The sequence below is a fragment of the Grus americana genome, chromosome 5 (genome assembly GCF_028858705.1).
Source record: "Grus americana isolate bGruAme1 chromosome 5, bGruAme1.mat, whole genome shotgun sequence".
Taxonomy (NCBI): domain Eukaryota; kingdom Metazoa; phylum Chordata; class Aves; order Gruiformes; family Gruidae; genus Grus; species Grus americana.
In genome coordinates, this window is record NC_072856.1 from 46,280,998 (window position 1) to 46,297,223 (window position 16,226).

The 16,226-nt window shown below is 58.3% G+C and overlaps 1 protein-coding gene across 4 annotated transcripts in view; it reads left to right on the forward strand.

The window, feature by feature from the left end:
- The window catches only part of TMEM63C (transmembrane protein 63C), a 34,260-nt gene extending 18,989 nt beyond the window's left edge, over positions 1–15,271 (forward strand). For all 4 annotated transcript variants that reach the window (XM_054827025.1, XM_054827024.1, XM_054827026.1 and 1 more), the window contains exons 2-24: positions 1,083–1,197; positions 1,462–1,682; positions 2,051–2,130; positions 3,213–3,300; positions 5,512–5,549; positions 5,964–6,106; positions 6,421–6,472; positions 6,910–7,018; positions 7,456–7,529; positions 7,640–7,720; positions 7,848–7,968; positions 8,087–8,220; positions 8,462–8,584; positions 9,104–9,257; positions 9,818–9,924; positions 10,776–10,862; positions 11,384–11,449; positions 11,568–11,730; positions 11,967–12,072; positions 12,282–12,449; positions 12,741–12,856; positions 13,023–13,094; positions 13,184–15,271. In XM_054827025.1, coding sequence (XP_054683000.1) covers positions 1,485–1,682; positions 2,051–2,130; positions 3,213–3,300; positions 5,512–5,549; positions 5,964–6,106; positions 6,421–6,472; positions 6,910–7,018; positions 7,456–7,529; positions 7,640–7,720; positions 7,848–7,968; positions 8,087–8,220; positions 8,462–8,584; positions 9,104–9,257; positions 9,818–9,924; positions 10,776–10,862; positions 11,384–11,449; positions 11,568–11,730; positions 11,967–12,072; positions 12,282–12,449; positions 12,741–12,856; positions 13,023–13,094; positions 13,184–13,396 — 2,493 coding nt within the window. In that variant the 5' untranslated portion in view covers positions 1,083–1,197; positions 1,462–1,484 and the 3' untranslated portion in view covers positions 13,397–15,271. The remainder of the gene's footprint in view (positions 1–1,082; positions 1,198–1,461; positions 1,683–2,050; positions 2,131–3,212; positions 3,301–5,511; positions 5,550–5,963; positions 6,107–6,420; positions 6,473–6,909; positions 7,019–7,455; positions 7,530–7,639; positions 7,721–7,847; positions 7,969–8,086; positions 8,221–8,461; positions 8,585–9,103; positions 9,258–9,817; positions 9,925–10,775; positions 10,863–11,383; positions 11,450–11,567; positions 11,731–11,966; positions 12,073–12,281; positions 12,450–12,740; positions 12,857–13,022; positions 13,095–13,183) is intronic.
- Positions 15,272–16,226: the final 955 nt, after the last annotated feature.

Here is a 16,226-nt window from a genome sequence, read left to right on the forward strand (position 1 = left end):
AAGCCCCTGAGAATAGGGGTGTGGAGTAACTGAGGTTGCAAGGGCCCCCTTGGAGATCCCTGCTCAGGACTGGGCCAACTTCAGAATTACATTTGGTTGCTCAGGGCCTCCAAAGACAAAGTTTTCTTGTCCATCTATTTTCCCCCCTACCAGTAATCTCAGTCTTCCCCTAAACAGGGTCTTCAGCCCTCTGGGTTTATCTACCTAAAAAGTACTAGACATCCCAACTCTGGACCTTATCAGAAGAGACATTAGGGGCCCGACTTGGTTGCTATTTTGAAAACCCACCAACGACCTGGTAATGGACCGTCCTGGGAACACCCTGGAGACCCCTTACTGTCCCAGGGTGCTTCTCACCCTGGTGGCGCAATTGATCTCACCACAGTCCAAGCTGTCCTCTTCTGAAGGCCACACAGGTCTCCAGGCCCAGGAGCAGCTGGCTGAAGGTGCTGGCGGGGGCTCCAAGGCACAGAGACATGACAGGCCTGCAAGGAGGAAAGACTGGCTCTGTTGTCCCCAATCCATGTTTGTTGGTGTTTGCTGTGCTGGTTGTCTTTCCTCCTGTCCTGGTGAGTGCAGTGGCCATTCATCACTGTCCTGGCAGGCAGGTCTGTGGCATCCCCGTGAGTAACAGCCATGTTGGTTGCTGTAAAGTGCTTGTTCCCAGGGGTCCCAGGCCCTGCAGGTTTGGAGGGGATTCTCTCCTACTTAAAGCATGGTGATAGGAAAGGTGTTGGAAACAAGCCACAGTCTTGGCCATTATTGGCCTTTAAGTGTTTCCTGCCAGTGAGGGCTGTAGCCTGTGGTATCAGCTGCTGGGGAAATGAGGGGAGCCTTGGCATTTAGGGTTTTCAGAAGTTGATTCTTCTGAAGACTTCAAGATATCTTGGAAGGAGCAATCCTGCTCTGGTGGAAAGACGGAAGGGAGGTCCCACGACTCCTGAGTCACACAGACCGTGATGCTGGAGGAGAACAGAGGGCTGGGGGATGTTCCACATGCAGCAGATATCTGGCTGCAGGGAGCGAAGCAAGCACAGCCCCAGCAGCCCAGTTGTTAACATCATCAATGCTCTTATTCTCAGAAACTCAAGCAAATGCTTTGGCTCCTTGTTCCTGCCTGCTGAATGCACCAGGCTGGTCATGACTCAACCCATCTTCCAGGACTGAGGGGCAGAGGTGGTGAGAGACCTGTCTCAGGTATGACAAGGTCTAATGGGGTCTAATGGGGTGGGGAATGGGTATGAGGTAGCTGTGAGATTTCTTCAGCAATACCCCCTGCCCTGTGTCCCACAGCCCCTCCCTGGGAGAGACTGTGACTGCGGGAGCTCCAAGATCACCAGCCAGCCTTCTCCCCTCCTTGCCCTTAGTGAGCTCCTCAGACCTCACTGGAGGACCTGGAAGAGCCATGGCCCCTTTTCAAGCAAAGGTTTCTCCATCCGCACTGCTGCCTCTGTGTTGCAGGGTGAGGCCCCACGACGGCACTGATGGAGAGCGTGTATTCGGTGGAACCAGCGCCTGATGGTGCCGGCCCCACCTCGCTGGACGTGCTCAGCTTCCTGGATGCCCTGGTGAACAGTACGGAGGAGCAATGCTTCAGCGCCCGCTCCCGCAGCACCGTCCTGGAAGGGCTGCCGTTTGGTGGCGTGCCCACCGTGCTTGCCATCAACTTCATCCTCTGGCTGGTGAGTGGCCCAGGAGGGTGCCATGTCTACAGGCACTGTAGTCCCTGGCTGTGGTGTCAGAGACTGGCTGTGAGCACGAGTGGGTGCGTGTGTTATGGGTGCACTGACAGCCACATGCGAGTGCAGCCTGCACACTGGTGCACTTGGCTAATTGGGGAAACAGGGGTGAGTGCAGGGGACCAAGAGCTTTGCCCACTTCATGGTGGGTAGCGGGTGGTACTTGGGCAGCAGTGGTGAGATCACAGAGCAGAGTTTTGCATGAGCTTGGGCTCATGAGGGAGTAAACAGAAAGGAAGGATGTGAGGAGATCCCACAGGGCGAGACCCTGCGGCAAAACCCTTCACCTCTCCTCTTTCCTCTTCTTCCAGCTTCTCCTCCTGGTCTTCTCCTGCCTTCGGAAAGCTGCTTGGGACTATGGGCGCCTGGCGCTGCTGATGGACAATGATAGGTGAGGAGGATGCGAGGCCACTGCAGGTGATGGCTCCAGCTTCTCCAGGAGGGCTGGCAAGAGGGCTGGCTCTGCAGGGTGGCCCACGGAGAAGCTCAGCATGTGTTCCTGTCCCTCCTTGCCACTGGGAATGGCCTGGCTACCCTTGCCCATGGAGGCACAGTCACCATCTTCTGCAGGGAGAGGGAAAGCCCGGACCAGCTTTGATTCCCTCTTGCAGGCATCGTCTGGTGATGCTGCTCTCGGTGCCAGGGAGGGCACTGCCCTGGGAAGGACAGAGGCCCAAGAGCTCCTTTCTAGTGAGGACTGAGCTGCTGCCTCTTCCTCTGCCGCTCTTTTGGGATGAGCAGGGCTGGCCAGTGGAGGAGACAGAGGGAGACACACAGCAATAACACTGTTCCTCATGTCACCAAGGCAGCTTGCTTGGCCCATCCTTAGTGCTAGGTGCAGAATCCCTCAAAAAATACCAGTGTCCTGGTGAAAGCAGATCCCAGACCAGATTTTCAGGTGGGCTTTGCTGCCCACAGCTGCCTGCTTGCCAGCTTGTCCTGGACAGCAAAGCATCTTTCTTTGCACAGAGGAGGGGTCTCTGCAAGGCTGGGCAGCCCATGGGAGCAAATTCTGTAAAAGGCTTTCTCCTGCCTTCTCTCCTCTCCAGCTTCTCTTGGCCTTGAGCTCTGGAGCCAAGTCTGACATTTCCCTTCACCAGCGAGATCAAAAGGGCAATCAAGACTTAAAATTCAAGCACTTGTTACATTCCTTTTACTGTAATGCCATTTGAGGACTGAAACCAATGGAATATAAAAATCCAGTTCAGCAAGCCCTTGTCCTGGAGCTAAGGCCAATTCTCCACCAGTCACCCTGCCGTGGGCTGGGGCCACAGAGAAGCCACAGGGACTTTTTGGTGCAGAGGCAGCAAGCACAGCCCCTGCCCCGAGCCCAGCAGTAGCTGCTGGTCCAGCCCCAGTGCAGGCTGCGGGGAGGGGTGGCATTTCCCAGGTTCCTTCTTCGAGGGTGCTCATCCTCTTCCATCTGCTGCTTCTCTCCTGCCTCACCCCTCCGCTCCTCCCCTCCCTGCAAAGTTTGACGTCGCTTTTCTACGGAGAGCAGAGCGAGAAGGAGAAGTCCCCATCAGAGAGCAGCCCCCTGGATGTTGACAACAAGGATGTGGTGAGTAATGGCAGCCGTGGCAGTGGGAGCCCAGGCTGGGCTTGTCCTGGCCCAGCCTGCCCTGCTCTTCGTGGGAAACCCAGGTCAGAAGTTAAATGGGAGAAATTAAATTCTCCAGTGTGGGGTTTTCTGCTTAACACCCTTTAGCAGCGGGGTATTCCTGAGAAAGCTGGAGAGTTTCTTTGTCCTGCCTTGGTTTGAGGCATCTACCTTGATCAGCAGCTTGGAGGGGATGCTCCCAGCAGGGCGAGCATCTCCCGGCTGCGTGGCCATCCATGCCGGCTGCAGGGACCTAGTCGGATGCACGGCCAGAGCCTCGCTGCACACCTGCAGGAACCTTTCTGGCCCAGGCAGGACAGAGTCCCCTGGATCACACCTTCACCTCTGCAGGCATGGTGGGCTGCAGGGCCTTTAAGGTCATGTTTTGTTTCTCTCTGTGGCATCAGGTACAAACCAGGCTTTGCTGGAAACAAGCACAGACTGACACATTTTCCTGTCTTTCTCCTTTTTGGCAACAAAAACTCAAAAATCAGTCACTGGTGTGACTATGAAAAGATGACAGAACTTACTAAAAAAGAAACTAGGCAGGAAAGGTAAAGAAGCAAAATCCTTGCAGGTGGCCTGTTTAAAGGCTCGGTACTGGATGCTCTGGGCAAATGTATATTGCTTATCAAAAAATAACTAAGTGAGAAAGACCCCACGGAATGACAGCACGGCTAAAGAGCAGATTACAGGAGATTATTAAAAGTAAGAAGACATCCTTTGAAAAGTCAAGCTGTTCCCAAATGAGGGAAATCTGAACTCTGCCAGGTTAGATATAAAATATACTAAGGGGGTGGGAAGAGGAGTTTGAGAAGAAATTTGTAGAGAGCATAGAAGCAAGTACTAGATTTTTCTTCACACACGAGGAACAGGAAACCTGACAGAGGGTTTGTAGGGCTGATAGATGTTGAAGATTGAAAATGCATGCTGGAGAAGGCGAGAATGTGGCAGGAGAGCTACATAAAATTTTGGTCCTTTTGTCCAGTGAGGAGGAACTCAACCAAATTCCTGCCCAGGAGTCCTTCTCTGCAGGGAAGCATTGGAGCATCCCTCTGGGAGTGGGGTGGGAGGATGAGTTTGCAATAAAAGCAGCCTGATGAATTCTCATTATCATCACAAATTCCCAGGAGCAGGTGTGGGACTTCTCACTCACCTGGAGATGAATAGCCAGGCTATTGACTGCAGTGTGTGACTTCTTCCCTGCACATGGGGATCCTAGAGAGTTGAGAATCACCTGATAAATGCTGGTTTTTCAGGAGAGTTGGGAAAACCCAAGAAATTACAGCCCAGGGAGCTTGGGGTCTGCATGGACAACCTCCCAGACATGGTTCTCCAGAGCAGAGCCCCAGAGCAGAGCGTAGGAGGGGAGTCATCCCAGCTGTGCTAAGGGGGTGTCCGGCCCCCATGGAGCTGTCAGGGACATGGGGATGCCTGCACCTCCAAAGCCTTCGATCAGACAAAGCTGAGCTGTGAGGTAGGAGGGAAGGTCCTGGTATGGGTAAAGCTGGGGAATGGAAAGGAGGAAGAAGCTGCCAGCTCTCATGGGGCAGGGTAAGGGAATCCCAGGGGGGTTGCCTGTGATCCCTCCCATCCAAGGGCAGCATAAAACCTCCAGAAAGGGGGCAAAGAGGAGGGGCCCAATGGCCGAGTGTCACTCGGTACAGCCATGACAGGGAAGAGTGCAGAGGGACCTTGAACTTGCATGAACTCCAGCATTGGTAAAATGTAACATAATGCATAGGGGAGGAAAAACTCTAATATTGCATATGCAGTGACAGGGAATGAGCTATTACACAAGATCTTGGCGTTGTTGTATACTGCTCTATGGCAGTGCCGGCTCAGTGCTCGGTACTGGTCAAAAAAGTGCATTGCATGTTGGGGACTGTCAGGGAAGGCACAGAGGAGGGAGCTGCTGGAAGCCAGGAGCATGTGTTACAGCGATGCCCCATGTATCCCGCTCCTCCCAAAGCAGCTGCCTTTGGCCACAGCTGCAGACAAGCTGCTCAGCTGAGCATCGCTGAGCTGCCCTGGGCGCTGACTCTGCTCAGCCCCCGGCCCCAGGCACCGCACTGTCTCCGCACAGATCCCCGGTGCGTGCTGTGTCCTGGCTTCTCACTGGGGAGGTGGGAGTAGTTGTCCCTGACTCATCCTGACTCTCTTGCCTTCCAGGGATTCTGCTCCTGGCTAATTTCTATCTACCAGATGAAGTAAGTGTGTCCTTGGCATCATGGCTGTGCCCCACTGCTGCCTGCCCCTGGGGAGTGGGTGCCCACAGGTGGTCACCCGGCAGCTGGAGCTGCTGGGACCAGAAGCAGAGGAGAGCCCTTCTAAAACATCCCCCTGGGAGAGAGCGCAGAGGGCTCACCTCTACATTTCCTCCTGGCTCCTGTCCCAAAGGAAAGGGCTTCAACCTCTTCTGGTAGGAGCCAGTCCTGTAATGAGGTGGCAGCCTGGGGACTGCTTGAGTCCCTCATTTCCCCCTGTGCACAAATCCCATGTGCCATGGGCAGGATGCTGTGAGTTGGTGTGGGTTGTGTGAGGCTGGAGCAGCCAGTGTCCCCAGGGTGGGAGGTGGGTGAGGAGGCACCACCAGCACTCACCCCCACCTGCCTCTCCCCCAGGGACGAGGAGATTCAGAGCAAGTGTGGGATCGACGCCACCACCTACCTCTCCTTCCAGCGGCACCTCCTGGTCCTGCTGATGCTGGTCTGCGTGCTCTCTGTGGCTGTCATCCTGCCTGTCAACTTCTCGGGGGACCTCCTGGGTAGGTGTTTCCCCAGTTGTGGGGTGGCTCAGGAGTGTGGCACAGGCTTCCCCAGCCTGGAGGTGAGCACCATGCCCTGGGGATGGAGAGCAGAAGGACTCCTCCGTCAGGAGCTCCCATGTGAGCAGGAACGCACCATCAGCTGTGGGACAGAAGAATGCAAGAGGCAGGGAACTTAAGGGCAATGGGGGCTTGGTGGGGACTTGGGAGATGGAAGAGGAGGGAGCAAAGACCAGAGCCACTAACCCTGGTAGCACGGACATATGCACTGCACTGGGCTCCTGTAACCTCCCACTTTCCCTCTTCCCCTGCAGGACACAATCCCACCCACTTTGGCCGGACAACCATCGCCAACATCCCGACGCAGTACGTGGCTCCCGTGTCCAGGGGGGTGCTGTGGGTGCTGCGGCTCTGGTGGGCACTGCTGGGAGTGCCCAGGCACGGTGATCACCACAGTCCCGTGCTGGGGACGGGGACAGGTCCACGTGAGCAGCACGCTGCTACCGGTAGCCCCCGTGTCTGTCTGCACCGCACACAAGCACTGTCACGGCAGCCAGCACACTGGTGCTGCTCGCTGCACCCCACTGCTGGCAGAATTGCTCTTGGGGGTGCTGGGTGACCTCATTTCTGCCAACACCCTGGATGCTGCCCCTCTCATCCCTGGGGTGGGGGTTCTGTCAGCTGGCTTGGGGAGGTGCTGCTGGGCAGTGGGGGTGGCTGTGGGTGAGGTGCTGAGCACCAGGCTGGCCCGTGCGCCACATGCCCACCGTAGTGCCCACTGATCCCCTCTTCCCCTCCTCCAGGGACCGTCTCCTGTGGCTGCACAGCATCTTCGCCCTCATCTATTTCATCCTCACCATCCTCTGCATGGCTCACCACTCTGTCCACCTTGAATACAGAGAGAACGAGAAGGTGAGCCACCACTCCTTCTCCAGCCCTGCCTTGTTCAACACTGATGGACAACTTTGTGCTTTGCAGAAAGGATGATCCCAGTAGGTAGGGAGGGCTTTAGAAACAGCCTGGAACTGGGCACACAGGGAAAGATAAGGCTTGTTTTTTACAGCTTCTGGAGAAAGCCTGGCAGCCAGGAGGCAAATCTCTCTCTCTTGCTACCTTGTCTCTTGAGATTGAATTTCTGTTGTGTCCATCTGTCTGGGAAGTGGCAGCATCCAGCTGTGCCCCTGGGGTCTGGGAGTGGACATGGAGGGGGTCTGTGCTGACCAGCCTCCAGGGTGGCAGTAGGTGCCCTGACTCGTCTCTGCCTTCCCGGCAGCTGGGTGAGCAGGGTGACAGCGAGATGCCCCGCAGACCCCTACCACCAACCCCTGCTGCCCCTTCTCCTCCCCCAGGTTGCCCGGACACTGATGGTTACCCGCATCCCCAAGGAGATCACAGACCCTTCCCTTATCATCAAGCATTTCCAGTGAGTATCAAGCAGCGTGCCACAGTCTTGGCAGGGTGGCTGTCAGGCAGGTGGTAGGGGCTGTCCCTGTCCCCCTGGCTCCTGGTGCCACCGTGTCCCTGTGCCCGCAGCGAGGCTTATCCTAGCTGCACTGTCACCAATGTCCAGTTCTGCTTCGACGTGCGCAAGCTGATGAAGCTGGATGCGGAGAGGTGAGTGCGTGCAGGTCACCATTGCCTCTGTGGGTGGGTGTACCACTCCTTCCCACTATGCCAAGAGACCCAGTCTGTCTGTCTGCTGATCCCTGAATGACCCTCGTCCCTGTCGGCTTCCTGGCAGGCGCAAGGCAATGAAGGGCCGGCTTTACTTCACCACCAAGGCACAGAAGGAGGGGAAGATCATGATCAAAACCCACCCCTGCGCCCGCATCTTCTGCTGCCGCTTCTGTGGCTTTGAGCAGGTATGAGGGTGCAGGCAGGGCTGCAGGCAGCACATCCCCACTGCAGGCAGGGCAGAGCATGGCAGCTTGCCCGTGCCGCAGCCCTGTGAGCACGGCAGAGCCCTGGCTGCTCCCGCAGGTGGATGCCGAGCAGTACTACGGGGAGTTGGAGGAGAAGCTCACGGATGAGTTCAATGCCGAGCGCAACCGCATCACTCTCAAGCGGCTCGACATGGCCTTCGTCACCTTCCAGGACGAGAGAATGACAGCTGTGTGAGTGCCCCTTGATGTGCCAGCACAGCCACATCCCCCAGCCTGGTGGCCACCGCCACTGGGGCACCTTGCTGGCTCCTGTGGCCAAAGCCAGGCGATGGGTCTGTCTCTGCTGTGTCTCTGCCACCTGCGGAGATGGATGCTCTGTTGGGGCTGTGGGAAAAGTATCATGAGAAGTGGGCGGGGGGCGGGGGAGAGGGCCCTCAGTCTGGACCCAACCCCTGGCTCTCTCCTCTTGCAGGATTTTGAAGGACTACAGCCACATCCACTGCCGCAAGCACCCCCAGCAGTCCTCTGTCACCACCGTGGTCAAGTCACACCACTGGGGTGTTCGCTATGCCCCTGCGCCCAGTGATATCATCTGGTGAACTGCTGTGGTGGGAAAGGGAGGGAGGGCGAGCAGCTGGGGGGGACTCATACCCATGGCTATAGGGAACCTATACCTATAGCTATAGGGAACCCATATAGCTGTAGGGAACGTGCACCCATACCTGTAGGGTGCCTTCTCAGAGTGGCAGAGGGAGGCTGACAATCCCTCCTGTGGCCATAGCAGAAGTCACCGGGGTGACTGGGGTGATCACCCTGTGGGTGGTGGGGTTTGTTCAGGTGAGATTTCAGTGATTGCCAGGCTCTGATTTCTGCGGCCTGACTCCCAAGCCTCCTGGTGGCACAGACCTCCCCTCTGCAGCCACACTGGTCCCAGGGGCTTTGCAGGTGTCAGCGCAGAAGCACAGGGAAGGGGGAGAGGTTGAACGCTAAGCAGGGACTGCCAGGATGGTCGGTGTGGACAGTGGGAGGCAGAGCTTCGGGGAGCTGGGCTAGAAGACCCAGGACATGTGGCTTTTCCTCTGCACTATGTCCAAGTCATGCTTTCCTCTCACAGGGAGAATTTATCAGTCCGTGGCACATCTTGGTGGGTGAGATTCATCCTCCTTAATATCTGCCTCTTCGTCCTCCTCTTCTTCCTCACCACACCAGCCATTGTTGTCAACACCATGGACATGTTCAATGTCACACAGCCTGTGGAGAACCTCAAGGTAGTCCCTAGGGCCCCATGCTAGCTTTCCCATAGGGTCTCCATTTCCAGGCTTGTCCATGGCAGGGTGCCAGCTCTATACTGGCCCAAGAACATGAGCCATCACTGGGATGGGCATTGATGAGAGGCAAGGAGCACTCATGCCCCTGCTTCCCATCCATCCCCTTCTTGTTGTGTTTCCAGTGACAGAGCACTGGGGCACCTGTGCAAAGCTGAGCTTTGGTGCTGGTGTCCATGGGGCAAGGCAGGTTGGTGTCCATGCAAGAGGAGAGGGCTGGGAAGAGTTCCAGGAGCTGTTAGGAGCTGCCAGCAGCACATTTCCTTCCTGCTCATTGTCCTGTGAGCTGTTGGGCGGGCACTGGGACTCAGAACATGCCTGTGGTGCCTTTGGCTGACCTCAAGCTCTTATTTCCTGAAGCAAACAGCCCTGCTCAGGGAGGGGATGCCCCAGCTTGCCTATTGCACACACCATCCTGTGCCAGGAGGCCTAGGGAGCTGCCTCCAGCATGGCTGAGCTCCAGCAGGCTCCTGAGGAGATGTCCGGCATCTTTCTTCCTACAGAACCCCATCATCACCCAATTCTTCCCCACGCTGCTGCTCTGGGCCTTCTCCGTCTTCCTGCCCTTCCTCGTTTACTACTCGGCGTTCTTTGAGTCACACTGGACGAGGTAACAGGGCTGGTCCCCATGCCAGGGCCGCGGTAGATGGGAGGAATCTCAGTAGGACTTGTGGAATGGGACCCAACCTGCAGGGAGGCAGACAGTGGAGCAGCAGACCCCCACAGAGCCCCACTGGTATTGCCCTTCATGTAAAGAGCCCCAAGTCCATGCCCAAAGGAGCTATTTCCTTGCCTTAGCCCTGAACACTTCCAGACTGCTGACAAAGGCAGGTGGAGCTGGTTTTAAGATTAATCTGAAGACATTTGTGAAAGGGATGGTGTGATGGGTGGACTGGCAGCAGCAGGGCCATGGCTCTGACTTGGGTGGCACATCCCAGCTGTGCTCCCAACCCTCCAAGGTGGTGATACAGGTTCAGGATACTCAAAGTCTCCTAGCAGAGGAAGCTCTGCCCAGCTTCTACCATGCGCTGTCTCTGTCTTGACCCTCTGCTGGCCCCAATTCCTGTGCCTGGTCTGCTGAGTCCTTGCAGGAGCTTTGTAACCACCTCCCTTCCTTCTCCGGAGGGAAATGGGGGCTCCTGAACCCATTGTAGACACCCAACTGTCTCTTGTTGGGTGTCTGCACCAGCAGGGATGGTAGGAGAGGGCAGAGATGAAGGAGCTGAGAGGCTGGGAGGATGAGAGCTTTCACTACAGCATATTATCTCATGGTGACTCCTCCCCTAGCCTGGGAGAGGCTTTGCATGCCCCAGTAGATGCACAGATCAAATGCACATGGCTTCCTGGGGGCTGGGAGTAACTCCTTGGTGAAAAGTGAGACCCAGCCCAGCCTCTCGCCCCACTGGCTGCTCTGCCTTGGAAAAAAGCACAATGGTCTTCTCTTGCCTCCCCTCTCCCCAGGTCGAGTGAAAATCAGCTCACCATGCACAAGTGCTTCTTCTTCCTGGTGTTCATGGTCATCATCCTGCCCTCGCTGGGGCTGAGCAGGTATGGACTATCCTACTGCGCTGCTCTCCCTGCTCCCCAGTAGCTGGGATCGCAGCCAGGCCCCCCAAGCCAGCCCCAAAGGGCTAAGGGTCCACCACTGCTGCTGAAAGGTGGGTCTCTGGGGAGGAAAATGCTCACTCTTTAGCTGTGCTGAGCTGCTCCCAGACGGTCACAGACAGAAAGCTTCCCTGCAGAGGAGGAGGGGAGCAGAGCAGCTTGCCAGGCTGCCACAGCTGACCTGAGGGCGCTGGTGGTGCCTTGCTTGGGGTCAACCCTTCAGCAGACCCCAAAAGGACCAGGTCAGGTATCTGCGTAGTCCTGGCTCCAGTAAGCCTGACCTGCCAGGGGGCACTCACCCATGCCATGGTGGTGCTGTGCGGCAGCAGGGGCTGCTCTGTTGGTGTAAGGGCCAGGGGGGCTTGCCTGCCGGGGACAGGGGAAAGCACGCACCTGCTTGGTGCCCCCCATGTTGCTCTGTGGCTCCCCTTCTTTCTGAGCTGCTCCTCCTCTCCCCCCTCCAGCCTGGACCTTTTTTTCCGCTGGCTCTTCGACACCCACTTTCTGGATGAGGCTGATATCAAGTTCCAGTGAGTACCAGGGAGCTCCCAAACCTCCCCAGTGAGGGGGAGCACCCGATGCCAGCCCCCAGCAGCTCTCCGAGCTGCCTACCTGAGCATCCTCTCACCTTCCATGTCCCCGGCACAGGTGCGTTTTCCTCCCGGACAATGGCGCTTTCTTCGTCAACTACGTGGTCACCTCCAGCCTGATTGGGACGGCCATGGAGCTGCTGCGCATCCCAGGCCTCCTTGTCTACACTGCCCGCCTCTGCTTTGCCAAGTCCGAGCCTGAGAGGCTCCACGTCAAGCGGGTACGTGGCTCTGGTCACCTCTGAGCCTACGCAGCAGGCCAGGGATGCGGTCACTGGAAACTCAGGCTCTCCTGGTCCTATGGGGAGGCTTGTGGGGACAAGCCACCATGAAAGGAGCACTGCTGGCCCTGGCCCCATGGGAATAACGGGGGAGGCAATCATGTGGGTCAGGGTGCAAAGGCAAGGGCAGCCTTTGCAGAGGCAGAGCAGTAACAGTGCTGTTGGTTGTGCCCCAGAGCCAAGCCTATCAGTTCCAGTTTGGGCTGGAGTATGCCTGGACCTGCTGCATCTTCTCTGTTGTCATGACCTACAGCATCACCTGCCCCATCATTGTCCCCTTTGGTGAGTACAGCCCCATGTCTCTGGTCTCACTGTCCCTGGCCCTGTGGAGAACAGCCTGTCCCAGCCACCAGCAGGAGCATGGGAGCATGAGCTTCCTGTGTGGTACAGGAGGGAGCCCTTGGGCATCAGCTCCTGGGCCTGCCCTGCTGTCCCTGAGACCTGGCTGTTCCCATTGTCCTCCCCCAAAATGGCCCCTGTCCTTCTTCTAGGTTTGCTCTACATGCTGCTCAAGCACATGGTTGACCGGTACAATATCTACTACGTGTATATCCCCACCAAGCTGAACCAGCGCCTCCACGTTGCTGCCATCAGCCAGGTCGTGGTGGCCCCCATCCTCTGCATGTTCTGGCTGCTCTTCTTCTCCATCCTGCGCCTTGGTAGGGAGAGCTTGGGGCTGCCCCCTGCCACTGCTGAGGGTCACATCTGACAGCTGGGGGGACGAGCCACGAGTGTGACCCCTGACTTAAGCATGGCATGGAGGGTGGGAAGGGAGATTGGAAGGGGGAAGGTGCGATGGAGACCTCGGAAATGAGGGGGATGTCAGCTAATGTTTTGAGAAGGGGGTTGAGAGCTTGTAAGACTCAAAGCAGGTGCCAGCCTGGGGCTCAGCTGGATGTGCAGCAGGTCCTTGGAGGCTCATGTGCTGCCCCAGTGTCTCTGTGCTCTAGGTCCCACTCGCCCTGTCACCCTCTTCACCTTCGTGGTCCTCCTCTCCTGCATTGTCTTCTCCTTCTTTGGCCTCTGCCTGAAGAAGCTGCAGCCACGGAAGCCCTCCAGCTACCAGGTGAGCATGGGCAGCTGCACATCCTGTTCTCTTGCCCCACTGCACCTCATTCTCACCTCTCTGGAGTGCATTTGCCGTGGGGAGTCAGAGGCAGCGCCTGGCAGCCCTCCCGGCTTCAGCTGGAGACCCCCAAATCATCATTTCTGCCTGGCCTCCCTGTCCCCAGATGTCTGACCAGTCTGAGGGCGCCTTCAATGATGTGGAGCGGAGCAGTGTTTCCTCCACGCCCAACTCCAATGTGAGTACCACTCCCCAGCCCCACTGCACCCCTCCCCCCACCCCACCTTGCTTCCCTGGGCCCTGACCCCCCACTGCCCCCCGGGGCAGCTCTTTGTGGCCACAGTCCTGCAGGAGCCTGAGCTGAGCCTGACGCCGGCGGCCTCCCCAGCGCACCAGTCCTACGGCACCATGGGCAACCACCTGGAGCCAGCGGAGGATGGAGAGGACAGGGGGCTGCAGAGCTTTGAGACAGAGCTGGAGACAGTGGAGGGCGAGTATAGGAGCGGCCCCGTGATGGAGAGCCAGGCCCGCTACCAGTGAGCATCCCCGCCACTGGGGCGAGGACCAGCCGTGCTGAAAGCGGAGGATGCACTGGGCGGCAGGAAGGAGCCTTCCCAGCACTGGTGGGGCCACCTTGCCGACGGGGCAGGGGGACGACAGGACTGATGTGAGGGGGAGACCCCACTGTATGGGAGGTGGTGGGAGACTCTGCCAGTCCCTCCCGCTGCCTGGACTGGCTCAGCCCCCTCCCCGTGCCTCCCCATCCCCACCTGCCTCTTCCAGCACATCGTGGGGAAGAGGGGGGTGCAGCGGTGTGGGGAGAGGGTCTCTCTGAGAGGCCATACTTTTGGGGGGCAGGAGGGAGGCCCTGGCCCCTCTGTGAGGGGGAAGCAGCCCAGACAGCTCAGACGAATGTGCCCACCACCACGCTGTCCCATGGGTTCTCAGTGGCAGGGGACAGCCAGCCCTAACCCTTGCTTCCCACCCCTCCCACCCACGGCTCCCTGCGGCTCCTGCCGCCCCCAAGGCTTTGCCCATGAAAGCAGGGACTGCTGAGATGCCTGTGCTTTGGTGGAGGAGGTGAGTGCCCAGGGCTGCTCCCACATCTTCCTGAGTACCGTGGGTCCTGCCCCAAGGCAGGCATGAAAATGCAAGCCCAGCTCTTCCCCACCCTCCCACCCCATTCCTCCATCTCCGCTGCATCATGCCTGTGCCCTTAGGTCCTTGGGGAGGAGCAGGAGGTCAAGGGGCAAATGTGTTTAATAGCTGTGAAGGCAGCTCCTGATCATCCCACTCCCCCCCCCCAGCAGCATCCCCCTTGTGCTGGGGCTGGCCATGGGACCCTGCATGGCTCCATCCTGTTGCAACAGAAATGGGGGGGATTGGCAGGACCCCAGCCTCCGGGTCCTGGTCCACTGCATCCTGCCCTCACCCACAAGCCGCAGCCACAGGATGCTCCCCCAGCAGCCGCACTGCCTCTCGAGTGTGAGTCCTGCAGTCAGTGTAAATGCACCAGCTCCTGCCTAGGCAGCATCCCTGGGGTTTTCCAGCTCATCTGCAGCAGCCGTGGAGGCCCCTGGGGACATGGGCAGATCCTTGCCCTGCTCAGCCCCTCTCCCACCAGGCTAGCCCACCTGGGCATGCTGGCTCCTCCCTCGGCCCTGCTTTGGCCTGGGAGCTGATTTTCCTGTTCCTGATTTTCCTGCTGGCTTCAGAGCAATTCTAGCCGCCATCCCAGGGCCGTTCAGGGAGGAAAGGGATGACGACGCAGCTCTGCTGGCACCAGGGCTGCTGGCAGGGGGAGTGCTGCTGTGCGAGGGCAGACGCTCGGCCATGGCACCACTCGGCATTGCTGGTGCCACTGGGAAGTGGGAGGGGACAGCGTGCCAGTTTTGCGGGGTAGGGAGGGGGTTAAAAAGCAGTCCAGCAGCGAGCTGTGGGTCTCTGTTGGACTCAAGTGGGCCCTGGGACATCCCTGTGGGGCTGGGGGGTCTCAGTTTGGCCGGCTAACAGCCCCATGGCCCCCATCCCACCTATGCTCCTGCATGCTGGGGCGATGGCTGTGGCACGCTAGCCACCAAGCAGTTGCCTTGGGGGGGCCTTGAGCTCACATGCTCCCTCCCAACCCCAAAAAGCACCATGGGGGGCTCGCGACTCCCTGCCCAGGTGCCCCCACGGCTGCCCGCAGCTCAGCCACTGCGCTCGCTGCCTGCTCTGGGGGCAGCCCCAGCCAGAGCAGGGGGGGTGCTGGTGGCCTCTCTCTGGGTGGAAGCAAGTGCCTGTGAGCGGCACCGTGTCCTCGGGAGCTTGGGCTGCTGGTCCAATTGCCCTTGGCTGCCCTGCTGTAGGAATGTGCCAGAGGTCTGTACCTTCTCGTGATTTATTGCTATGACCGTGCCTTGAATAAAATGACTTCACCCAGCCACTGCCTGGCATCATCACCCCTGTGCGTCCTGCCCGGTGCCAGGAGAGGGGGGACCATCACCACTGGAGCTTGCTAAAGTACCCCAGCCCCTTTCCCCACCTGCGGGCTGCTTTTGACCCTTTCTGTAGATGTCCTGCAGAGGCTTCAGTGGCGAGAAGACTGCTCAGACACCTCCCCACCTCCAGGCATCTTGCTGCCCACCACAGTCCCCACAAAAGCACACCCCAGCAAGTGGGCAGGAACAGCAAAGGTGTGGGAGCAGGAGAGCACCCTACCGTGTCCCCTCGGAAGGGCTGGCACAGCCCTCGGCACCATCCCCAACATTGGGCATGGGGTGCAGCCCCGGGACAGTCATCTGCCTCCCCTGCCCATCCTCTGCCAGCACTTGCCCCACAGGCAGGGCTGGCTCAGGACACCACCAAAGGGGCACAAACTGCCTGGAGGGAGGGGGAGGGTGGCCTGGAGCTCTTCTGGGACCACAGCAAGGAACTGGGGCAGCACAGGGACCCATCCCATCTGGGGATGGAGCAGATGTTCCCAAAGCTGAACTACCTGCCAGCAAGTCTCAAGGAGGGAGGCGAACACAATTTTGGGAGCCCTTCTCTAGGTTTTGAGCAGGCAGTGCTCTTTTGCTCCCCTCCTCCTCACGAAACACACTCTTTATACCCAAATTCCTACTTGAATGATTTGCCTCTGGTTTCAGCAGGGTCCTCCTGCCAGCCCCTCCGTGGCTCCCCTGCTAGCCTGGCTTGTGGCATGGTGCAGGGGGCACGGGGAGGGCTTCCCTTTGGGTGAAAACCTGGAAAAAATGAAAAACCCACTCCCCTCATCACACACCCCCACAGTTCATAATTAGTGGTAAACAGGGCTAAATGCAGGGCCTTGCTGGCACCAGGTTGCTGAGGCAGGAGCCCTGGCTGTGAGCGAGGGCTGTAATTGCCCCCC